General features: G+C 58.1%; 1 protein-coding gene across 10 annotated transcripts in view; it reads left to right on the top strand.

Annotated features, from left to right (window-relative positions):
* Positions 1–13,369, top strand: part of PEBP4 (phosphatidylethanolamine binding protein 4) — a 96,504-nt gene extending 83,135 nt beyond the window's left edge. For 9 of the 10 annotated variants that reach the window (XM_054049765.1, XM_054049759.1, XM_054049769.1 and 6 more), the window contains 3 exons: positions 3,392–3,437; positions 5,069–5,185; positions 12,809–13,369. In XM_054049765.1, coding sequence (XP_053905740.1) covers positions 3,392–3,437; positions 5,069–5,185; positions 12,809–12,900 — 255 coding nt within the window. In that variant the 3' untranslated portion in view covers positions 12,901–13,369. Of the gene's footprint in view, positions 1–3,391; positions 3,438–5,068; positions 5,186–11,181; positions 12,785–12,808 lie in introns of those variants that run through there. The other variant, XM_054049764.1, reaches the window with a different exon arrangement.
* The last annotated feature ends 10,863 nt before the right edge of the window (positions 13,370–24,232 follow it).

Genomic DNA, 24,232 nt, shown 5'->3' with positions numbered 1-24,232 from the left:
CTGGTCCCCTGCCAGCGATTGTGCCGATTCCCACACCCACTTTCCATAACCCTCCGTCCTCGCCCGGGCGAATCGCTGGCGCGCTCGCCACCCATCCCTTTCCCTTCCTCTCCGATGGGATCAGACACGTTCTGGAGAGGGGGAAGAAAGGAAAGGAAGGAGGGGGGAGGGGGAAGAAAGAAAGATCAAGAGGAAAACAAAATGTGACTCATCGCCTTCTTAATTTATTTGTATTTATTTATTCCCCTCCCCAGCCCTGCGCTGCAACACCGAGGGCTGGTTGCGATCGCGCAGCCGCTGTCCTGCTTGCAAAGTGGTGTCAGGAACAGGGGGTCATTTTCTCCACTCTTTTGGCCAAGGAAAAAAAGCACAGAGAGGAGCTCCTGGCACAGAAATTGTGTGGTACGGATTTCTAAGGTTGGATCTCCATGCGAGCATCCCGCTAGCATCCCGTGCCCCAGCAGCGCTCGGCACCGCACCGTACGGACCGGAGGGTGGAAATATCTTATTGCACCTCCTACACTGGGTCCTCAGCGGGAGAAAAGAGAGAAAGAGAAGATAAAAGGCTGCGAAGCTCAAATGGTGTCATTAGGAACTATTAATGCTCTCATAAAAGGGCATTAATAAACGCGGCGGCTCATCAGTGTCCATTAGCTCCGCTCGTGGCGGGGGTCTTTGGAGGCTGCTGGTGTGCGATGCTCCCTTTGCCCTCACCAGCGTTTAAACTAAGAGGCAACAAGCCAGAAGGGGTTGTTGGTCCTCTCTACAAACCGTTCCCACCAAACCCACTTCCCACTTTTCCCCAAGGAGGAGAAGGACCTTGGGAAGGAAAGCTCACAGGCACAGCAAGATCTTCGCTGAAGTGAAGAGTTGGACCAGGCTGAGCAGGGCAGTGGTGGAGTCTCCATCCCTGGTGGGGTTCAAAAAGGATGTAGATGCGGTGCTTGGGCTGCTCGTGAAGGGGATGCTCGGTCCCGCTTTGGGATGCACCTGACTCAGGGCCACCACCGGGATCTCAGGAACGATGGCAGCGTCATTGAGGCTTTTGCTTCCACTACCCGGTCCCTGCCCCTTCCCACCACTTCAGCAGATCCTGAAGCACAAATAGAGCCCCAGAGCACCCCTGGGCAGGGGGCTGGGGGTGATAGGGCTCCTCCTCATGGATGCAGAGCCCTCAGTGCCCACAAAGGAGGACAGCCGGTCATGACTTCTCTTGGGACTCTTCTCCCAAGTAAAAAGTGATAGGATGAGAGGAGATGGCCTCAAGCTGCACCAGGGGAGGTTTAGACCACATATTGTGGAAAAATGTCTTTACCAAAAGAGTGTCGAAGCCTCGGACCGGGCTGCCCAGGGCAGGGGTGGAGTCTCCATCCCTGGAGGGGTTCAGACAACGTGCAGACGTGGCACTTTGGGACACGGTTTAGCAAGCACGATGGGGTTGGGCTGATGGTTGGTTGAGCTTAGAGGTCTTTTCCAGCCTTTACAATTCCATGTTTCACGCCCTGCCCCGCCAGCCTCTCCTGCAGCCTGTGGCGAGCGGTGTTTTCTCCCTTCTTTTCAGACGAGCTGTTTACTATTAAAGAAAAAAAAGAAAAAAAAGGCAGGGTTTATGATCCTCATCCCTACTTTCTCCCTCCCTCTTCCTGTTCTCCCGTCTTAAAAGGAGCTTTGTCCTTTGACTCTCCCATCCCCGGGGCCAGCCAGAACCCACTGCGTCTCGGGGCCAGCAGGCAACCCACATCAGCAAGGAGGAAAACAGGGAGGAGGCTCGGCCTCTCCCGATAAGCCCATGGCAAAGCCAGGAATAGAAGCGAGGTCCCCGCACGGGATCAGCCCTACCCAGGAGAGAAACAGCCTCAAACTCTGCCTTTGAAGAGCAGGGGTTGGCAGCCAGCCCGGCCTCATGGAGAGGTTGGGGTTTGCTGCGAGGCTCCTGCACCAGGCGGGTGCTGCAGCTGAGCTGGGCACATCTGGGGGAGCAGGCACAGCTGGCAGGGTTGGGCACGCGTGGCTGGCTAGAGCAGATGTGCACATCTGGGTGGAGAAGGCCCGCGTGTCCCCTGAGTGGATGTGCACATCTGGGCAGAGCCGGCAGGCACGCGTAGGTGGTTTTAAGGGTGCACATCTGGAGGGAGCCGGTGTGCACATCTGGAGGGAGTCGGTGTGCACATCTGTGCAGACGGGTCAGGAACCGGCACCCAACTCAGCCCCACATCCTCATGTGTGTGTGTGTGTGTCCCGGTACACCCCAAAGTGCTTCTCCCCCATCACTCCACCTTCCCCTCCCGCGGTGCACTAAGGCATCCAAACCTGCCCGAAATCTTAGTCATCACCTCTGTCATCGGGATATTTTCAGCTCCGGCTGCCAAGGTGGCGAGCCAACCTTTGGGAACCGATAGCCAACGACCTCAGCGGCCACTTGGCTTCGCGGTGACCTCTGCCACGCCACCAGCAGCTCGCGGGAGGCTGTCGCCAGCCGTGACTCAGTTGCAAGCGGTTTCCTTTTAAGAGAAAGCAAAGCTTTGATCCCAAAGAGCCGGGGATCCGACCAAGTTCTCCGCGTGCACTTTTGCTTGCGGTTATCTGATGCATTTTCGGTGTAATAAACGCAGGGCAGGTTAGGACGGAGAAGCCCTGGCAGCGGCGGGTGTGTGGGCAGGACTGGAATAACGGGTGCCGTAGGAGAGGATTTACAAGCGCTGGCAGCATCGGAGCGAGGTGGGGGCTGGCCAGGAATAGCACAGCAGGTCAGAGGTGAGGTGGCTTGTGCAGGGCCAGGATGCTTCTGAAGTTCCTGCCGCTGCTGCCTTGCCGTTAATCCAGTCCTGGTGGGATGCTCGGCAGCCTCGGCAAAGCCTCCTTCCTCCAGGGAAGCATCCAAGGCCAGGGATGGAGAGCCAAGCCCGCCGGGCTGTGGGGTTTGCTCACCAGGCAGGAGTTTCGGTTGAGAGCAAACCTGCAGCCATGGGGCAAAGCTTTGCCACGGGAATGCCGGTGGAAATCACTGCAGCCCTCGGATGCGCCACTGACGGCCCCTTCCCACCCGGCACAGAGTCACAGAATGGTTTGGGTTGGAAGAGACGTCAAAACCCATCCAGTGCCACCCCTGCCATGGGCAGGGACACCTCCCACTGGATCAGGGGCTCCAAGATCCATCCAACCTGGCCTTGAACACCTCCAGGGATGGGGCAGCCACCACTGCTCTGGGCAGCCAAGAGGGCTTTTCCAACCTTAATGATTCCATGATTCTTTGAAACGCTCAAAAAGTTGGAAAACAAATCCCTGGGGAGACGCGGGTGTAGCAGAGGGGGCAGGAGGGGTCCGTCCCCTCCACATCTTTCTCTTGGGTGTCTCAATTACACCTCACCCGCTTCTTTTTATGTCCTTTCAGGGTGTGGAACTGCGGAGTGGGGACATCAAAGGGCGCCTGTTGACGGGTGAGTACAGACCCCAAAGTGGGGACGGGGTCTCCTGCAGCCTGAGTGGGAAGATGTGATGAGGACAGGGCACGGCTGGATGTGTCTGGTGGGAACGAGCACACTGGGACGCGAGGGAGGGACACGAGGGGTTCCCGCAGGGCGCAGCTGAGCGAGGTGCTGTCTGAAACGGGAGCCACTTTTTCTCTTCTTAATCTTGTGGTTACAAAACTCCCCAGCGGTTGGAAAAGTTCCAAACCAGTGCAAAAAAAAAAAAAAAAGAGGAGGAGGGGGTGTAGAACCAAAAAGCAAAACACAAGATAAAAGAGGGGTGAATCCCAACCACCTCTGTGATGTTGCACGAACAAAGACTTTCAGTTCAAACCAGGCCAGAATTGGCTCATGGAGTTTACACCCTGAGGAAGCGCGGGAGAGGAACCAGGAGAACTGAGTTCTGGAGGAGCTTCGGCTTCTCTTCCCTTGGCATCACCTCCTCCTGTCCCCAAAAGAGAGTGAGGAGCGTCTACTGGTATCATCACTGCCGTGCATTGGAGATTCTCTCCCGAGGGATCATAGAATCATTCGGGTTGGAAGGAAACTTAAGAGATAATTCAGTTCAACCCCAGCCATGGGCAGGGACAATTCCCACTGGATCAGGGGCTCCAAGATCCATCCAACCTGGCGTTGAACACCTCCAGGGATGGGACAGCCACACCTTCTCTGGACAACCTGTTCCAGGGCCTCCACACTCTCATAGTGAAGAAATTCCTCCCTGTGTCTAGTCTAAGTCTGCTCCTCTCCAGTTCATACCCATAATGTCCCCCTTCTGGTGACAACCAGCCTTCTCCAACCTCCCCAGCCAGCAGTGACGCCCCTGAGCCAGCTGCGAGCCCTCACATCTGGCCAGCTGTGCCACTCTGGCCAAGTTACGGGCACGGACGCGGTGCAGAAGGCACGTAGGGATGTGCTGAACGTCTGCAGCAACGTGGGGAAACAACTCTGCGCTTCCAGCACCTGCGAACTCGTTGCTTTTGACCACAAGAGCATCGTCCCCCAACCAAAGTTGGGCACGGGATGACTTTAAAAGCCAAAGAGCTCGAGCCCAGCCGGTGGTGCACCAAGCGTCAAGGACCTCCATGAGGCATCCGGGAGGGCGAGGGGTGCTGAGAGCCTCAGGATTGTCCCCTTGGCATGGTCCTCCTCAGGGGAGGCTGCACCCAGCACGAGGGGAACAGGGAGGGAGCGTGTAGGGATGGGAAAGGTGATGGAGGAGAGGTTGAGGCACTCAGCGCAGAAGCAAGGAGCACCCCGAGGCTCTGAAGTTGAAAGAGGAGGAGGAGAGGGTGGGGGCTGATGCAGAGGGCAGGTTATTTCAGGAAAGGGAAAACAGGAGCTGGCCCCAAGGCAGACAAGGGGGAACCAGGCAGCCGTGAGGGAGGGGATGGCTTTGGGAGGGCACAGTGACTGCTCTTGCCCACAAAACCCCTCAGCCGCAGAGCCTTTTCTCCCTCCAGCACCACACGTGTCGAGGATGCACTTTGCTGGGGGGGAAGAGCTGATCCCAGCCTGGCAGGGAGCGGTGGGCTCGCGGTGACGCTGAGAAGCGAGTCCCACTTAGCGGAGTGCTCAGCCGTTATCTTTTGCGTCCCCAGATTACATCCGACCCACGCCACCGCCCCGCAGCGGGTACCACCGCTACCAGCTCCGCCTGTACGAGCAGCCGGCTCACGAGGCCATCGCCCTGAGCCCCGGGGAGCGGATCTCTCTGGGTAAGGAGCAGCCGTGTCCTCGTTTCCAGCCCTGTTCTGTGCCCCGAGGGGCTTTCCTGGGGGTAGGGGTAAGGCCAGGAGTTTGGGCGCACCAAAAGCACTGGGCTGGGGATGCTCATTCGGTGCAAAGGGACTTCAAATCATAGAATCATGGAATGGGTTGGGTTGGAAGGGACCTCAAAGCCCATCCAGTTCCACCCTGGGACACCTCCCACTGGATCAGGGGCTCCAAACCCCATCCAACCTGGCCTGGAACCCCTCCAGGGATGGAGCAGCCACCACTGCTCTGGGCAACCCAGGGCCTCCCCACCCTCATCATGAAGAACTTCTTCCTAACATCCAATCTAAATCTTCCCCTTTCCGATCTAAAGTGATTCCCCTCATCCTACCACTCCACGGCCTTGCAAAGAGCCCCAACCAAGCTTTCCTGGAGCCTCTTTCAATACTGGAAGCTGCTCCGAGGTCTCCCCAGAGCTGAACAACCCCAACTCTCTCAGCCTGTCCTCATAGCAGAGGTTCTCCAGAGCTTGGATCATCTCTCATCTTGGAACGGGTGGATGAAGTGCTGAGGGACATGGTTTAGGGAGTGTTAGGAATGGTTGGACTCCATGATCCAGTGGGTCCTTTCCAACCTGGTGATTCTATGTGATTCTGTGTGATCCCCATGGCCTCCTCTGCACCCGTTCCAACAGTTCCATCTCCTCCTTATGGTGGGGATTCCAGAACTGGGCACAGGACTCCAGGTGGGGTCTCAGGAGAGGAGCAGAATCACCTCCCTATCCCGACACAGGACACGGCTCGGGTGGGAATTCCTTGCAAGGCAGCAGAAACCCTCAGCAGAAGGGCTGGTAAGCGCCTGGCTAGCGGGATCGGAAGCAGGGAGAGGTCTCAGCTGTGAAATTAGGCTGAGTCCTTGCTGGCACGTCGGCCCTGATCGTGGGAGTTGCATCACTGCCACCTCGGAGCGAGAAGATAAGCATCAAAAAAGTGGAGATGGTTTAGCAAGGGATTGCTCAAACGGGGCTGACACAATGCCTGCCAACTCCCAGCTCCCTCCGCCCCGCTCGAAGCAAGGACAGAGCTGCTGCCTCCCAAAATGCTGCACAGCGAGGGTGGAGGCAAACAGCCAAGGGCTCCAAGACATGATGGGACCGTCCCCGTTGCTTCATCCCAGATGGGTGCATTCCAGGCCAAGGCAAGGACGTGGGCAAGGACCTGTCCCGTAAAATGCAAAGCATCGATTCCTTCCTTCGATTCCTTGGTGAAACACTGGCCAGAGTTGCCCAGAGAGGTGGTAGACGCCCAAACCCTGGAGGTGTTCCAGGCCAGGTTGGATGTGGCTTGGAGCCACTGATCCAGTGGGAGGTGTCCCTGCCTATGGCACGGGGTGGATCTGGATAAGCTTCATGGTCCCTTCCAACCCAAACCATTCTATGACTCTCTGGTTCCCCAGATGGCTCTGGAGCACCATGCGCTGCAGCTCACGTGGCCCCAACGAGGGAAATATCAGAACTTTCCCAGCCGGGACCGCATGAGCGCAGCTCGATAGGCAGGTCAGGTCGGTGCCTCTGGGCTGCGCCAGCCTGACTCACCCCGGCGCGGTCTTAACCAACACCACACATCCCTCCTCCTCCATGGACATCCCCATCCCCATACCCCTGTGCTGGGAGAGAGACCCCCAAAACCCACCCAGCGCAGGGTTTGATGCTTATCCCATGCCCGGAGCAGGTGGCTGCTGCTGCTGTGAGTGTCTCTGTGGGTTATTTCTTCCGTTCGTTTTCCTTTCTGGCTCATTAGCTTTGCTTCTTAATGACTTGCATTGAATCTACCCCCCTGCCAGTGGAGAGGGGCAATTCCCCGGCTCCGTGGTCGGAGGAGGGGGCTCCGCTGCTGTCACCCGTGTCCCCATCGTGGCATCCCAGGGCTGGGAAAGGAGGCTGGGATGCCAACCAAAGAGCTTTTTCTAGATAAATCCTCTTTTCCAGATAAATCTTCTTATTAACAGGATGTACTTCTTCAATCCCTGAATTTCACAGCCTCTGGACCCACGTGTCCTGCAGAGGAACTCCTCTTGTCCCCCCCCATCCCCTGTGCCTCCATCCCATCCTCAGATTCCTCAGCGCTTCCCTGGGAAAGACCACAAACAAAGCCACAGCGGATAGATATTTTCTCCCGATTGCTCTTTGCCGCTCTCTCCTAATTAACCAGTTGGTTGAAGGCTATTTTTAACCGTTTCACTGCTGCATCACAGGCCTAACCCGTCCAGAGGGTGCTGCTGGATTGAACCACCCCTCGCCAGCATCCCATCTCTTTAGTCCCCGGGGCAGCCGGTGAGCAACGCCTGAGCCCTAAAAGCAGCAAAAGGATGAGGTTTTGGCCTTAAATAAATCCATCCTCAAGGATGGCAGTGGGATGAACACCAATCGAATCGCCAGCGCATCCAGCTAAGCGCTGGGATCCAACCCCGTGGTCCATCCCAGCCTCCGGCCGCATCCAGCACTGCATCCCTGTGCTGTGCATCGCCAGCAGGATGCCGCGCATCCATCCCTCTGGCAGCTTGTCGAACACAGAGCTCCACGAGGGCTTTTCTCCTGCTGCTCAGCTCGCAGAGAAGCTCCTTCCTTCACCCTTCCACCCAGCTGAGCGTTGGAGGCTGAACAGGGGAAGATCCTGGGCCAAGCGTGGTGCGTGCCAGCGGGATGGCAGGAGCTCAGTGGTGGAGCTGAGGGGCTGGAGCTTCCAGGAGAGGGCACTAAACCAGGACCTACCCGTGCTGCCTGTCCCTGCTGCTCAGGAACAGCCACTTCTTGTGCTGAGAAATGAAAAAGCGAGGGGCAACGGTGAGCGTGGAAAGCAAATCTGCGCTGCTTCCCTCCCTCCGGGCTTTGCCATGCTGGGAGATCAAAGGGAGCGAGGGTGTCTCCGTGGTGGCCACTGGCTCCGGTGTCCACCTTGCCACGGGGATGTCCTGGCCGAGAGGGCACTGATGTGCCCGGAGGGGCACAGGATGGCAGTGGCAGAGCTGGAGGAGGGTGGCAGCACCCTGCTCGCATCCCCCCATCACCGCTCCCCACACTGGTGCCAGTGGTGAAATGGGTTATTTATGGCAGAAGTATTTCTCCAGGGTGGCTCTTGAGAAAAGAGATTGTGGGGGAAAAAAAAGCCCTGATCCTTCTCCATGAGCCTTTCTGATCAATCCCTGCACGGGCCGGCTGTCTCTCTGTGTCTATGACTCTAAATAACCCTCTTGGGGCCTCAGTTTCCCCACTGAAGGCTGATTCGCTCCATTTTTTGGCTGTGCTGCAGCTTTGCAACCAAATTGCCACTGCGCATCAGCTCTGTCCCTGCTTGGGACTGAAGGTGGGATCCCATAGTGCGTCCCCAAGGCCATACAGGCACAGTCAGACAGCAAAAAAAACCCCTTCTTCCTCGCTCGCCCCTCTTCCCTGCCAAGCCAGGAGCGTTGCAAGCCACATTCGTATTTTGGCGAGATGCAAGATAATAGTTTGCGGTCTGCAAAATGTCAAAGCCACCCGTGTCACATCCCGAGGCGCTGGTACCCGCCGCCAGCTCTCAATCCGGTGGTCGGGCGCCGCTGCCCGCTGGGCAAGAGATGGGAAACTCCCTTAGCCGGGGGAATTTGGGCATCCAGCACACGCCAGCCGTGGTGGCACGGCAGCGACCTTTTTACCCGCTTACAGCCCACGGGAAGATGAAGACTTCATTTTCCACCTCCTTTCTTTACTTTGTGGGGGAACCTGAATTAGCAGATGGTCCTGGAGGGTTAATTACACCTGCCCGGTGCACTCTGCTTCCACCCTGCTGTGTCCCGGTGTTGGATGCCCACCAGATCAAGTGAGATGCTCCCCAGCATCCCTAAAGCTCCTCCTGTCCTGGAAAGGGATTTTACACCTGGGAATGGATTTTGGAGTCCCAAAAATGTTTCCTGCAGGAAGCAGTGACTCCTTTGAGGAGCAGGGGCTGGGGATGAGCCCGGCCGGCTGCCCTCCCCTCTCCTCCATCCCTCTCCAACTCTGGCTTCGCATCAGGGCCACAGCGTTGACTCATGAGCCGACCTCGTGTGCCTCCGATCCACCCAGCCGGAAAATCGGGTCCGACTGGGTCCCGGCAGGGAGGGAAAGGCTGTGGCTGGGGATGGGAAGCAGCAAAAGGCTGTGGGGTGCACGCAGTCCTGGCCAGAGTCCCCGAGTGTTGGTTAATGGTGACCAAAGCAGCCGGCAGCCTCCCGCCTACCTCCGCTGGGACATCATTAATCTTGGCAGAAAAGCATCAGGGCTCCTATCAGGGAGAACGTCGCCGCTGATGAGGCTGATAAATTATAGTTGGCAACGTGTCCCCAGCGCTGCGGGGCCGGGGGAGGCAGAGACTGCCGGGTTTGGGGGGCAGGGAGCGATGTCCAGGCGGAAAGAGCCCTGGGCACTCATCGCCTGCAGAGCTGGAGGGTCCTCGCACTCTCCGAGTCCGCGGCTGCTCCGTGCCTCAGTTTCCCCATCTGGTGTTAAGGGATCAGGCAGCTGCCACACGTGTGGGTGTCAGCCGGGCACTCCTCTTCCTCCGTCAGGCGCTCAGATAGGGGTCAAGTGCGATGATATAATCCTCCGGGAAGTGAACTTGAAATTGGACCAAGCCGTGGATGAAACGCCGCATTGTTATGGTGGGGAGAGGGGTCGGCAGCACCGCGACCTCGGCTCCGCGCCTCCCATCCGAGTCCTGGTGACCTCGTGGCCCAGGAAGCGGGATTCTGGATGGTTGGCAGCGAGATGTCACCCTGCGCTGGGGGGGATGCAGGCAGTCACGCCAGGGCGGAGCACCCGGCTTCGGGATGGAGCGCTCAGCGTTGGGATGGGGCGCCCAGTTTTGGGGTGGAGCACCCAGTTTCAGGATTGGGCACTCAGTTTTGGGACGGAACACTCAGTTTTGGGGTGGAACACCCAGTTTTGGGATTGGGTGTCCAGTTTTGGGATGGAGGGCTCAGTTTTGGGGTGGAGTGCTCAGTTTTGGGATGGAGCGCTCAGTTTTGGGATGGAGTGCTCAGTTTTGGGATGGAGCAACCAGTTTTGGGATGGAACGCCCAGTTTTGGGATTGGGCACTCAGTTTTGGGATTGGGCACTCAGTTTTGGGATGGAACGCTCAGTTTTGGGGTGGAGCGCCCAGTTTTGGGATGGAGTGCTCAGTTTGGGATTGGGCATTAAGTTTTGGGATTGGGCACTCAGTTTTGAGATGGAACGCTCAGTTTTGGGGTGGAGCGCCCAGTTTTGGGCTGCCTGAGGAAGCCCCCGATGCACCTCTTCCTTTGCGGCCGCACCCGGGGCTTTCCCTGCGGCTGTTCCCAGCTCCCCCCAAGGGACGGGCACAACCGGTGTGGTGGCAGGTAGGAAAGTAGGTCAGGAAAAACCCTCACCCCACGCGTGGCAGCAGGAGCCGCGGCCGGTGCTTGCAGCCTCGCAGTGGCTCTGCCTCCTCCCGGCTCCTTTCATCCGTGCCCCTCTGGAGACCTCTCCAACATCAATGACAGCTCCTGGCACCCCTGGGAGTCGCGGGGCTGCCACATCTTGCTCTCACCCCGCTCCCATGGGGCATCGTCTGCCCTTCCCCAGGGTTTTTGGAGCGCTTTGATACCCAACGGATGAAAGGCTGTGGGCGCAGTGGGAACATTCCCCCCCTGAGACCCCTTTCCCCTCGCTCGCCGGGACCCCTCGTGCTGAGGAGAGATGGGTTGAAGCCCCAAAGCGAGGGGCTGCCCCTCCTTGCCGGGGGTGTTATTTGGGGATGGTTGTGTTTTCGGCTCACACCAGAGCCCGATGGCCACGCAGGAGCGTGCCCGGCTCGGCAGCGGTGCTGGCAAACTCAAATCCCCATCGAAGGGCATCTCCCGCTCGGGATGAGGCAGAGCTGCTGGAAATGTAGCTCCATGCCCCGGCTGGTGGTGATCCCGATGTGGGACTGCTGCCCTCAGCTTCCTTTGAATCCACAGGGGTGATGGTGACAATATGAGGACATGTGGGTGCCCCCCATGGCAATGTGTGACGTGGGGCATTTCAGCATCTCCTCCCAGCTGGGATTCTGGGATACAGGGTCCATCCCAAGCATCCTGAGACCTCCTTCCTGGGCACCAGAGCATCATCTTAAGCATCAGAGCATCTTCCCAAGCACTGGTGTGCATCTTCCCAGGCACCAGAGCATCTCCTTGGGCATCAGAGCATCTCATTTGGCACCAGAGCATCTCCTTGGGCACCAGAGCATCTCCCCAGGAACTGGACCATCTCCTTGGGCACCAAAGCATCTCCTTGGGCAGTAGAGCATCTTCCTGGGCATCAGAGCATCTCATTTGGCACCAGAGCATCTCCTTGGGCAGTAGAGCATCTTCCTGGGCATCAGAGCATCTCCTTCAGTACCAGAGCATGTCCTTGGGCACCAGAGCATCTTCCCAAGCACTGGACCATTTCCTTGGGCACCAGAGCATCTCCCCGGCCGTGTCCTCTTGCCAATCCAAGAGGTCACAGGGTGCAATGCCAGCCCCCCGGAACATCTGCAGAGTCCACTGGTGGCTTTTTGGTCATGGGTTGACCCACGGCAGGGCCTGACTCAATGCTCAGGAGGGGAGGCAGGCGAGGAGAACTGGTCTCCACGGGTGCCCTGAGCCATCGCTGCCCCGTGAGGGTGATGCAGCAGCTCAGCACTTTTGCAAGAGCGAGAGGAAGGGTTTGCTCCAGTTGGGGCCGAGATGTGGCGGCCAGATAAGAGCTGCCAGGCTGCAGCGTGACATGAAAGAGCAGCACCAGGAAGGGCAGAGGAAGGGAGGATGGGTTTCTGATAAACAATGGGCCCCTTTCCCCTCTTGCCACACCACAGCTGTGTCCCATCCCGTGTCCCAGCAAGCAGGGAGGGAGGTGGCGGCATGAGCTGCTTGAGTCCCATCATCCTTGGGAAAAGCCCCACTGGCTGGAGTGGAGGATGCTCCACAACCCAAAACCACACTCAACAACGAACCCTGGCAGGGCACTGGGGAATTTCTGGCCCTCAAGGCTGGGCACAAGGGATTCCCTTCTGTCTGCTGCCCCGGAGAGGGTTTCCCCTGCCACCTCCAGCATAGGAAACCCCAAGGTTGGCTCCAGGCACAAAGTGGTCCTGGACCTCCGGCACCCTCAGGTCAGGGCAGGAGGCAGAGAAGGGGTCAGAGAGGAAGAGCCCCACTGCTCCAGTGATTTGAGGAGCAGCATCTTGGTGCATGAAGGGATGAGGGGATCTCCTGCCATCTCCCACATGCACTGCCAGGGGATTTCCAGGCACCCCCGGGTGGGCTCGTAGGAAGCCGTGGGCAGGTCTGCTCCAAAGGTCAGGAGGGGCGGAGAGAAGAACCAGCACCATTTACCCGCCCCGGGGATGCTCAGGGTACCCGTGGCTTCCTGCCCTCTGGACCCATGGCCTCGTGCCTCCCCGCCTGCCGCAGTCTGCAGGATGTGGTGTGCAGCAGCTCGGGAGGAGCAGCAGCTGGTGCATGGCATGCAGCATGCAACCGCAGCCTGGATGCAGCTCTGGAGCATTTCTCCCGGTCGCAGCCGCCTCACAGCCCTGCTGACCCCATCTCCCTTTCTCCCCAGGTTCCTGGGCGATGGAGAGCTTCGTGGAGCAGTTTCGGCTTGGCTCACCAGTGGCCTCCACCCAGTTCCTCACCAAATACTACGAGGATTAGCGCATGGCCATCGTGTCTTTCCCCTGCAGAGCTGCACCCCTTTCCTTCAGCCCAGACGATGACCCGCTGAGGATTCACCCACCCTTCTACCTGCCCAGGTTCCACAGAAACCCCAGCCCCTCCACTTCCAAAACCTGGGATGGGTTCTCTTTCCCTCAAGGTCAACATCCCGAGTGGCGTCCCAGCTCACCTCGGGTGTCCCAGGAAGGGTGGCATCACCCTCTTCTCCTCCCGTCACCCCATTTCTGCCCTGACCCACTGCATGTCCTGCCTGAATCTCCGGAGTCTTGAGCTTTAATGCCTGCAGCTTCCAGAATAAAACACAGATGGAGAGCACGGGGCTGCATGGGCTCCTTGCTGGCAGCGAGCAGGATGGTGCTGAGCCACCACTGGGTGAATCTGATTGCGTTGTGGTCCATGGGACCTCGTCCATGGATCGATTTGCCGCGTGGGATGGAGCAGAGCCCCTGCAGCGCTGTTGGCCAGGAGGAGATGCCAGGCATGGCCCAGTGTCTCCCAGGGGCTCTGGCATGGAAGCAGGACCGTAGTCCCCATCCCGGGATCCCTCGGCAGCACCGCGCACGGTGGCAGCAGCGTGGGAACCGGGCACTGCTCCGGCCTGACTCCAGCCCTGCCCTTCCCTCCCTGCCTCAAACCGCTTCTCTTGGAAAGCAAAACCAAAATTAAAGCCATAAATCAGATGAGCTCTGCCCACTGGCCACTTAGCCGGACCTCCCTTTTAATTAGCTCTTTAATTAGGCTTTCATCTAAGACTCGGTTTTCTCTGAGGCTTGGATTCACCCTCCTGCAAGTCGTCTTTGCGGCGTATCCGTGGTGGCTCCGCTGAGGCAAAGCGGATTTTGTGACAGCCGAGGCCGCATCCAGGAGCACTTTGAGCAAACCATAGGGAGCAAGACCCCAGGAGGCATTTTGCTGGTAGGGGAAACTGAGGCACGAGGGAATGGCTTGCTCGTGGATGTGCAGCGCAGCAGCAGGCATCCCTCAGGGATGTTTGACATCGTTGGGACCGGGTGACGATGCTCCCATTGCTACATCTCACCCCTGGGTCTCTCCCAAAGCAAGAAAGAGAGAAAACAGGTTTGTGCCATCCCCATCCCACTCTCTGCTCCTGGCTGGCTCCCCAGCAGCGAGAGTGGCTTTCACTCGGTGCCGTGGGGTTCTAAACGTGGTTGGGACTTTCCCTCCAGCAGGAAACGGCTGTTTACCTCGCAGGAGCTGAATCACGCAGGCGCATCCTCACGCGGGTCCTGCAAAGCTTTGCCGGCCCTTCGCGCCCCTCTGGACACGGGGATGGGGCGCAAGGGGCGAGGAAGGATGCAGGAGCTCGCCCTGGGCACACGCCGCTGGGTGAAGGTGTAGGACAACGATGGGAAGGAGAGCAATAAGGAAGTTGGATAACACACCACAAGGCAGGGAAGAAATAAAAACCCACGCTGACCGGCTCGCCATCGTCACCAAAATTAGCAGCAGAGGAAATGACACTTCGAGATGTCATGGAAGTCTGCTAAAGTTGGATTTCTCCTTCTCTTTTTCTATACTTACCCAGCGCTGAGGGTGTAATTTGGCCCGTTAGGTTAATGCAGAGAGACTGGTGTAAATGAAAGGTCATGCTTTGTTGACATCCTGCAGTCAAACTATAGTCATCCTTTTCCTCCTTGCCTCTAATTCCTTGTGGCTGCTGTGTTTATTTTTGGTGGAACGGGAGAGAAAAGGCAATCGGATGTTTATCCTTCTAGGAAATTATCACCATCGTTCTTGGTTTTAATTTGAGCTGGAGAGGAGAGGATTTAGGCTCAAAACACGTCTCCCAATCCGAGCTGGACAGGGTCTGGTAGGGCACTGCGAGCCCAAATCGACCCCATCTCTGCGTGTCCTTGATGGGAATGGGAATGAGGATGAGGATGGGATGAGATGGGAACGAAGATGGAGAATGGGGCTGCAAATGAGCGTAGGGATGGAGAATGTGGATAAGATGGGGATGGAGAAAGGGGATGGAGAACATGGATAGTGATGGGATGGGATGAGGGTGGAGAAGAGGGATGGGGGATGGAGAACGGGGATGGTGATATAGGTGAGGATGAGATGGAGAGGAGGACAGGGTGGGCATGAAGATGAGGATGAGGTGGTGGAGTTGGAGATGATGGAGATGGAGGACAGAGTGGGGATGAAGATGAGGCTGAGGTGGTGGTGGTGGTGGAGTTGGAGATGATGGAGATAGAGATGGAGGACAGGGCGGGGATGAAGATGAGGATGAGGTGGTGGTGGTGGAGTTGGAGATGATGGAGATAGAGATGGAGGACAGGGTGGGGATGAAGATGAGGATGAGGTGGTGGTGGTGGTGGAGTTGGAGATGATGGAGATGGAGATGGAGGACAGGGTGGGGATGAAGATGAGGATGAGGTGGTGGTGATGGAGTTGGAGATGATGGAGATAGAGATGGAGGACAGGGCGGGGATGAAGATGAGGATGAGGTGGTGGTGGTGGAGTTGGAGATGATGGAGATGGAGAACAGGGGTGGGATGAGGATGGAGATGACGATGGGGTTGACAACGTAGATGGGGCTACGGATGGAGATGAGGACATGGATATTCCAGAGCATGGGTGGCTGCAGCAGGCACCGTGGTGGGACAATGCCCTGCTGGGACACGGGACGAGGCACCACCGGGTTTGTGCTGGGCGCCCGGGCACACGCAGGTGCAGCGGAAGCACCAGCCAGCTCATAGCCACAAACTCTCAACTGGATGCACGCAGGGCCTTCACGACATGGAAAATATTGTGTTTTTCTGGTTCACTTTTTGATAATTTAGAAAGAAAGAAGGGGGGGAAAAAAAAAAAGGAGGAAGCCACGTAGAGTCACTTTGCGCTCGTCCCACCCCCTTTATCTTTCCTTCCATTCGCTCACCATCGCTGCAAGAGAGAAAAGAGAAGCTGAGCCGCTAAATGTAGAAAGTTTTGCTTCTAAATCAGTTTGTGATGGAAAGGAAATACGTCACGTCCCCGGGGAAGTGGCTGGTTTTCAGCAGCCACAACCCCAGCGCCGAGCGCTGCAATGGAACAGCCCAGCACTGAAATAGCTCCGCTCTCTGTTATTGTCACCGATAGAAGTTTTTTTTCTCTGTCTCCGCGTGTCATTTTTAGCCTCCAGAGGAAGTTTTATTTGTATTTCTTACCTCGACTTTCCACTGTCGTGGCTTTTTTTGCTGGTTTTTTTTTTTGCTCATCCGATAATCCAGGAGAAAATAGAGTGGGGTGAGCTCAGGTGCGATGGGGGCAATGTGGTACCCACAGCATCGCCGGGCGCTCTGCCTGCATCTGCCGGGCATCGCGGTGTCCGTGCATCAACCTGGGGAGATGAAAGGCCCCGGGAGGCACATGATCCCGAGGATTTGGGTGGTTTGAAGCAGGAAAACAAACCTTGAGGTCATGGTTGTGGGATGGAGGCGCATCTTCTTTGCTCTCTGAAGGATGGGGTGGGAAAATAGAGTGGGGTGAGCTCAGGTGTGATGGGGGCAACGTGGTACCCACGGCATCGCTCGCCTCTCTGCCTGCATCCACCGAGCATCGCGCTGTCTGTGCACCAACCTCGGGAGGGGAAAGGCCGTGGGAGCACATGGTTCCAAGGATTTTGCAGGGTTGTGGCAGCAAGATGAGCCCTGAGCTCCTTGCGAGACGGAGCCACATCCTTTTTGGTCTCCTCAGAATGAGGTTGTAATGCACGTTTCGATGCTTTCCAGAGCAAATCCATCCGCCCCACATGAATGCAGAGGAAAAGGAAGACTTGGGGGGTTAAAAAAAATAACAGTGAGAAAATCAAATGGTCCTGTAGAGCAGTGGCAGCTCCCAGCAGCACGCGGGGGCTTTTCCCTACCCATAGTAGGCTGGAGGCCAGAGGAGGCCTGCGCTAAAGGCTATCCCTAAGTCAAACAGAGGAATAATTACCTATTTTTAATGATTATTAAGATAATTACTCGAATGGGAAGAACTCTCAGCCCCCCAGCTCAAGGGGAGGCTGTTCCCCCATAGAGAGTAGGAGGTATCTCCTCTCTGGTGGGAACCTCCCTGGGGAAATGCAGGTTTAGAGGACAGGGATAGTATGGAATGGGCTTGGGGGGGGCCACCCCTGCACCTCCCCAGCCTCTATGGCACGTGGGGACGACGTGGGGACAACAACCCAGCTGATGGGGAGCAAAGCGATGCCAGGCAGCAGCTCCTTCTTGCACAAGAAGGGATTAGCAGGATCAGCTGACGATGATCTAAGCGCATAACTATATCAACCTGTGAATTAATTACTGATATCTCACACCTCATAAGGGTTCTATCTGCAGATCTCATGCGCTCCTCAAGCATTCGGTGAATTAAGCCTTGCTGCATCTTCCCCCCCCGCCCCGGGAAATAGGTCAGGGTTGTTCATCCCCATGTGCCGGTGGGGATGCGGTGGCACAAGGATAACACGGTGATAAACACCGCTGCGCCTTTTGGGTGGGAGATTTTCCCAGGTGAGCTGAGCTTCAGCATCCCAACAGCATTGGGAAGGGACCGGGCTCCTCGGATCAATCATGGGATGAGTTATGGTGGGATGCTGGGATCTCAGCCTTGCGGATACGCATCCATCCCAGGGGTCTGAGGCATGAACTGGGCTGGACTGGGCGGGGTGGGTGCATGGACTGGGAGCCGTCTGCTCGGCTCTGCCAGCACCCACGAGGTACCAGGCACAGCAGATGCCTCCCTGCCACCCCATGAGAGGTGACCCCGGGCGGGCCCTGGGAGAGGCAGCCTGGGCTGTGGCAGGAATTTAGGGCTCCTGGAGTAACAGAGGAGGCGAATAAGGCTGCATCCCCACCTCTGGATGCCGTGCCAACTCCCAGAGGGGACCGACAGGCAGCAAGGGGCACCCAGGCTGGGTCTGGCACGCTGCTTTCATTAATTAGCAATAATAATTAACTCCTCTTGGGCCTCCTGGGTTAGGAGTGGACAGATACGGTTGGGCTTGATGATGTCCAAGGGATTCTATGATTCTCCAAACCGCTGCGTATCACCAGAGGAGCTTTGTGGGGCTGCCTGGAAGAGACAGTTTCCCTCGTTCCCCCATCGGAGCTTGCTTGGCTTGGGGGTCCCAGCCCCCCATCCCACTCGCCGGGCCGGTGGCCGTTCAGCCAGGCTCTTTCAGTGCCGAGGGATGCAAACCCCGGCTGTGGTTGAGGGCAAGCGGCTGTGCCTGCCCGGCTCTGCCCAGAGACGCTGCCCTGGACGCTCAGACATCCCATCAAGGGATGCTCAACAGAGACAAACCCTGTTGAGGTTTTGTTTCCTCTTTCAGCTCTTGGGTTGGGTTTATCCGCGTGCTGGGAAGCTCACAGCCTCACCCCGCTCTGCCGGGAGCGCGAGCGCCTTTAGATGTGGTTTGCCCCAAACGCTCCTCGGTGGTGGAAGAAGAAGGTGGTTGATACGGTGGTCCTGGACCATCAAGCTTTGCTCCTGTCCCACAGCAGCCATCGCCCTCGGTTCTCGGCCGGTGTTTACGCCTGGCTCGTTGTGGGGTGAGGCAAGATGCCTCTCGGGGTTTGCATCCCGAGGTGTGGTGGAAGGCGCTGGCTGGCGGCTCTGCCTGCTCCACGGGCACAGGACGGTCTCACGCCGCAACCCCCAGCCGGCTTGTCCTCACTTGTCGGTAGCGACTCGCTTCCTATTCCCTCCTCGCAGCCCTGCAGGTCCTCGGCTAACCCCATATTTCCTCATTGCGAGGAAATGGCTAATTCCCCCCGGGCTGGTTTCAGTGGATGCGCAGATCCCTCACCTTTGGCCTTTCCCCAGTTTCTCCTTTTCCGTGGTTAAAGCAAAGCCCTGCAGCTCTTGGGAGGAAAGCTTTCCCAGGCTGTGCAGCCTTTGGGTTTGGCAATCTGAGAGGATATCATCCATCCATCCATGCATCCATGCATCCATCCATCCCCTCATGTGGCATCTGGGATGGATTCCCACACCGTGCCAGGTCCTGGATTCACCCCCTGCTCCAGCCCTCTGCTTTCATGCATGGATGAGCCCTTTCCCCGGCACCACCATCGGATACCATGGATTGGGAGAGCCTCTGCCACGCTTCGGCGCTGGCCGTGCCACCGGCTCGTGCCCCATTAGGGAAGCGCTCACGTCTCGGGAGCCGTGTGTGTCATGGCACAGTTCTCAAAGCTGCAACCCAAGCATCCATTTCCTCTTTTGTTTCTTGGTTTCGAGTTCAAAAAAACTCCTTCCAAACCTCTCGGCGTTGCAGCACTGCGCGGTCACTCCAGAGCTCCCGGTTGGCACCGCGACACCGAGCTTCGTGCTTGTCTCACACCACCCGCCCTGGGTTTGTGTCCCCAGCTCTGTGCCTGCTCTCCGCTTGCGATTTGGCCGCAGAACCCCAACGGTGCTTCTCCTCGGGGACTGATTTTTTTGCTCTGGACCTACTATTTAGTTTTCCTGCTAATCACACTGTCTCCTTATCTCCGGGTCGCACCGCGCCGGCAGCCACCGCTATTGTTCCACCGTTATGGGTTGGATAATAACAGGAAAGGACCTCCGGGCTTTGCAAACCGAAACCTGTCTTGGACTTAGATGACCCAGAGGTTCTCCTCTCCCCGGTGCACAGGGCAGCGTTTCCCTCTGCCGTGAGCTGGGGTCGCCCACCCAGGCCCAAGGAGCGGTGGATAATTATGGGATGCCCAATGCAGCTGGAGCATCCTCGCTCCGGCAGAACCGCGGTGGCGCAGGGAAGGGAGTGGTGGTGGTGGTGAGGGGGTCAAGGGGTGAAGGAAGAGCCACCCCCACCCAGCAGCCCCCTCAGCTTCTGCTGGTGGTTCCCTGACCTCCAGTTGGTTGTTCCCAGTGGTGCCACCTTCAAGGACTGGTCCTGGTCACCCAGCACCCATTTTCCCTTCCAGGGCTGCCCCAGGTCCTGCAGGATGGGTTTGAAGCTCCTTTCTGCTCCAAAGGGCTTTCCCCTCACGCCAAGCTTTTATAGACCGAGGCAGGCGTGATCTCCCTCTTGCCACGGGGGAAACTGAGGCAAGAAAAAAACCACCTCCCCAGCACCCCACTGCTTGGATCCCCCCAAAACCAACCACCCTGGGCTTTGGCACATGGGGATCAACCCCCCAGGGCAGCAAATTCTGCCTGCGGGTCCCTTCAACCCCCCCAAAAGAGCAGGGAGGAGGGCGATGGCCGCGCCTCTTTTGCCATGCAGATTCCAGTGCGAGTGTTTCTGAATATTCCCGGAGGAGGAGGGTGTGTAGTTTTCACAGGCAAATCAGGAAAACCTAGGTGAGACGGGAGACAGCGTTGTGGAAGGACGCAGGCTGGGCTGGGAGGGTGTTGGTCCGGGAGCAGGAAGGCTGCCCAGCAGTTTCTCCTTGGCTGGAGTCCTCCAAGCCAAAGTTTGGCCTGAAAGGAGGATTTCCCACGCCCAACAGCAACGGAGAAAGTCTTTCCTCCTCCAGAAATTACACGTTGCCTCCAACCCCATCCCTGATGGTGCTGAGCATCCCTCACGGTGCAGAGCATCCCTCACGGTGCAGAGCATCCCTAACATCCAAGCCATGGGTTGCCAAGAGAATAAAGCACGGCAGATACACCACCTGCCACATCTGGGCAAGGAGGGGGTTGCCAGCGGGAGCTGACACCCCCGGAGGACCACATCCCACCCGTTGCAGCCTCACCGCTCGCCAACAAAACACCCGAAGCCCGAGAGAAACTCCGGCGGCTTCATCAGATACCACCGCGACACCCACCTCGCGGTTCGGGTGGCTGAAAGACGTGGGGTTTATTTGTTCCCTTTCTCCACGCTGCTGGAGAAGAGCTCGTGTCATGGACCATCCAAGCAGCCGCCTACGCGTGTGGCCCCGGTACAGTCAAGCCTCGGGGTAGGAGGTAGGTGACCTTTCAGGTCCCCACCAGCCACACTCTGTTTACGACTCTGTGACCTTCCCAGTCTCAGATCTGCATCTGCAGCAAATCCGAGGGGCTGGAGAGGAAAAACCTCGGTGTTGTGGGAATGGAAGCGCCTCAAACTTCGTGTTTGAGCATCTTCCGTCATCCAGCACCACCACGGCTGGATTCCAGAGCTTGAAACCCACAGCCGAGCACCGTGCAGAGTCTCCCAGAACTTCCGAGACCACGCGGTGGGACGGTGATGAGCATCTCTTCGTGTCCCTCAAGCCTCTGAGGTTTGGTTCTGTCCAAGCTCAGCTCAAGGCTCAAGATCGCCAACAAGGCTTGGACACGGTGTCCATGGGAGCATCACATGAGCAAGAAAACCAGGCTCGTGTTCTCCTTCCTCAAAGTACGTTTATGCTGATATGAATTAGGTGAAAAGAACGTGAATAGTTCCCCTTTAAAAAGCCCTCTGGAGGTCCCGGGGGAGCCAGCGCGGCCTCTCGCTGGGTGCACCTGAAGGGCTCGTGGCTCATGAATCACCCGGTGAGCGGCAGGACCGGGTCACAAGACTTAAAGGAGAATGGGAGAAATCACCCCATCAGCTGACAGCACCCCGAGGGGGTTCCGGGCGAGCATCTCCCACTCTCAGCATCCCCCCAGGGGGGGAACAGGGCAGGGGGAGTTGGGGCTCTCGGCGCTCGCACATTGCTTTCTCGCTCGAGGGAAGCTGCGAGCGCTTTCTTGGGTGTGGGTGTTACGGGGATTGAATCCCACTGGGACGCTGTTAAATAACACCAAGGCTTATCCCAACCTTTACCCAGAAGGGGGACAGCGAGAGGTGCCCAGAGGAGGGTGGGATCATCCGTGCTGCCTGGGCATAGGCTCGTGGAATGGTTTGGGTTGGAAGGGACCTCAAAGCCCATCCAGTTCCAACCCTGCCATAGGCAGGGACACCTCCCACTGGATCAGGGGCTCCAAACCCCATCCAACCTGGCCTGGAACCCCTCCAGGGATGGAGCACCACCACTGCTCTGGGAAACCTGGGCCAGGGCCTCCCTGCCCTCACAGCAGAACATTTCTCCCTAAGATCTCATCTCAATCTCCCCTTTTCCAGCTGAAAACCATTCCCCCTCATCCTCTCCCTGCCCTCCCTCATCAGGAGCCCCTCCCCAGCTTTCCTGGAGCCCCTTTCCCTGCTGGGAGCAGCTCGGAGCTCTCCCTATGTGGCTGCAGACTCCATCCAGCCCGAGAGCTGTGATTGAACACCGTTCGGAGCATCCCAAGGTGAGAGTTTCTCCCTTCCTCCCCCATTGATATCTTTTTTTTCCACTCCCTATGGGTAACCTACTCCGCTTGAGACGCTCCGACCCATTAAACTAAGCTGTAACTAAGCCAGTCCAACCCCCGCGTGGCCGTTTTCATGCCAGTCTAAGGCTGCCTTGGTTTATTTTGGCTTAAGGCTGTTCCCCATCACTTGGCATCGAACCACGCTCGGTAACGGAGACGGCGTCGGTGCGGGATGGGGTTGTTCTCACCGGTTGCGTTTAGCAGCGTTCCCTCCCTCCCAGCCAGCTATAAACCCGGCTTTTCTCACCCAGGGATCTTTGAGCCCGGCTTAAACCCCACCACGAGCAGTTGGAAGGGTTATCTCTGCACCCACAGCCTGGATCCCAGTGGGGAACGGTGGAGAGGAGGGGGAGCTGCTCGGGATGGGGGTACGGATGGGCACCGGCGCGCCCTGGAGTGGGGAGCAGGTGCCCGTGGGGGTCAGGATGAGGCAGGAGCGGTGCTGAGCTGCACCTATGGGGATGAAAGGTGCTGCGCTAGAGCCTGCGGCGCGGCGGATCCCAATGCCAACACAGCCGAGCAAAGCCTCCACTGGAGGCTCGGAGCCCCCCATCCTTCTCAGAGCCCCCCATCATTGGGAGAGCCCCCCCCATCCTTCTCAGAGCCCCCCATCCTTCTCAGCACCCTCCATCCTTCTCAGAGCCCCCCCATCCTTGGGATAGCCCCCCATCCTTCTCAGCACCCTCCACCCTTCTCAGAGCCCCCCCATCCTTGGGATAGCCCCCCAACCTTGGCAGAACGCCCCCCTCCTTCTCAGAGCCCCCCATCCTTGGCAGAGCCCCCCATCCTTCTCAGCACCCTCCATCCTTGGCAGATCTCCCCATCCTTGGCAGAGCCCCCCCCATCCTTCTCAGCACCCCCCATCCTTCTCAGCACCCCCCATCCTTGGCAGAGCCCCCCATCATTTTCAGAGCACCCCCATCCTTGGGAGAGCTGCCCCATCCCTCTCAGCACCCCCCATCCTTGGCAGAGCCCCCCCCCATTCTCAGAGCCCCCCCACACCACACAGAACCCCTCATCAGAGCCCCCCCACCCTTAAGAGCCCCCCCTCCCCGTGCAGAGCCAGTATAAACCCTGGAGGAACTGGAAAGGAACTGGTGCTACTGGGAAGGCTTGGCAGCTCGGTATTTTTTTTTTGGGGGGGGGGATAAAGTGGGGGGACAAGAGGGGGGACAAGGAGGCAACAAGGGGGGGGACAAGGTGAGGACGGGGGTGACAAGAGGGGGGCAAGGAGGGGACAAGGGGGGGACAAGGAGAGGGGGCAAGGATAGGATAAGGGGGGGACAAGGAAGGGACAAGGGGGGGACAAGGAGGTGACATGGGGGGCAAGGGGGGGACAAGGAGAGGGGGCAAGGAGAGGATAAGGGGGGGACCGAGGGGGGGACAAGGAAGGGACAAGAGAATGGGCAAGGGGGGGTCAAAGAAGGGACAAGAGAGGATAAGGGGGGGGGGGGACAAGGAAGGGACAAGGGGGGACAAGGAGGGGACATGGGGGGCAAGGGGGGGACAAGGAGAGGATGGGGGACAAGAAAGGGACAAGAGGATAAGGAGGGGGACAGGGGGGGACAAGGAAAGGACAAGGGAATGGGCAGGGGAGGGGGGGACAAGGGGGGGACAAGGGGGAAACAAGGAGAGGGGGCAAGGAGAGAATAAGGGGGGGACCGAGGGGGGGGGTAAGGAAGGGACAAGGGAATAGGCAAGGGAGGGGGGACAAGAGAGGGACAAGGAGGGGACAAGGGGGGGGGGACAAGGAGAGGATGGGGGGACAAGGAGAGGATAAAGGGGGGACGGGGGGGGGACAAGAAAGGGACAAGGGAATGGGGAGGGGGGGACAAGGGGGGGGGCAAGGAGGTGACAAGGGGGGGACAAGGACGGGACAAGGGGGGGCCAAGGAGAGGATGGGGGGGCCAAGGAAGGGACAACGCGGGGACGAGGAAGGGCCAAGGGAATGGGCGGGGGGGGGACGGGGACGAGGAGGGCAAGGGGGGGGCCAAGAAGAGGATGGGGGGACAATGGGGGGGCCGAGGAAGGACAAGGGGGGGCCGAGGAGGCCGAGGCC

The sequence above is a fragment of the Cuculus canorus genome, chromosome 26, assembly GCF_017976375.1.
Source record: "Cuculus canorus isolate bCucCan1 chromosome 26, bCucCan1.pri, whole genome shotgun sequence".
In the NCBI taxonomy this organism is placed as follows: domain Eukaryota; kingdom Metazoa; phylum Chordata; class Aves; order Cuculiformes; family Cuculidae; genus Cuculus; species Cuculus canorus.
Note: the sequence above shows the minus strand (reverse complement) of the source record. Positions and strands in the feature narration are given on the sequence as shown.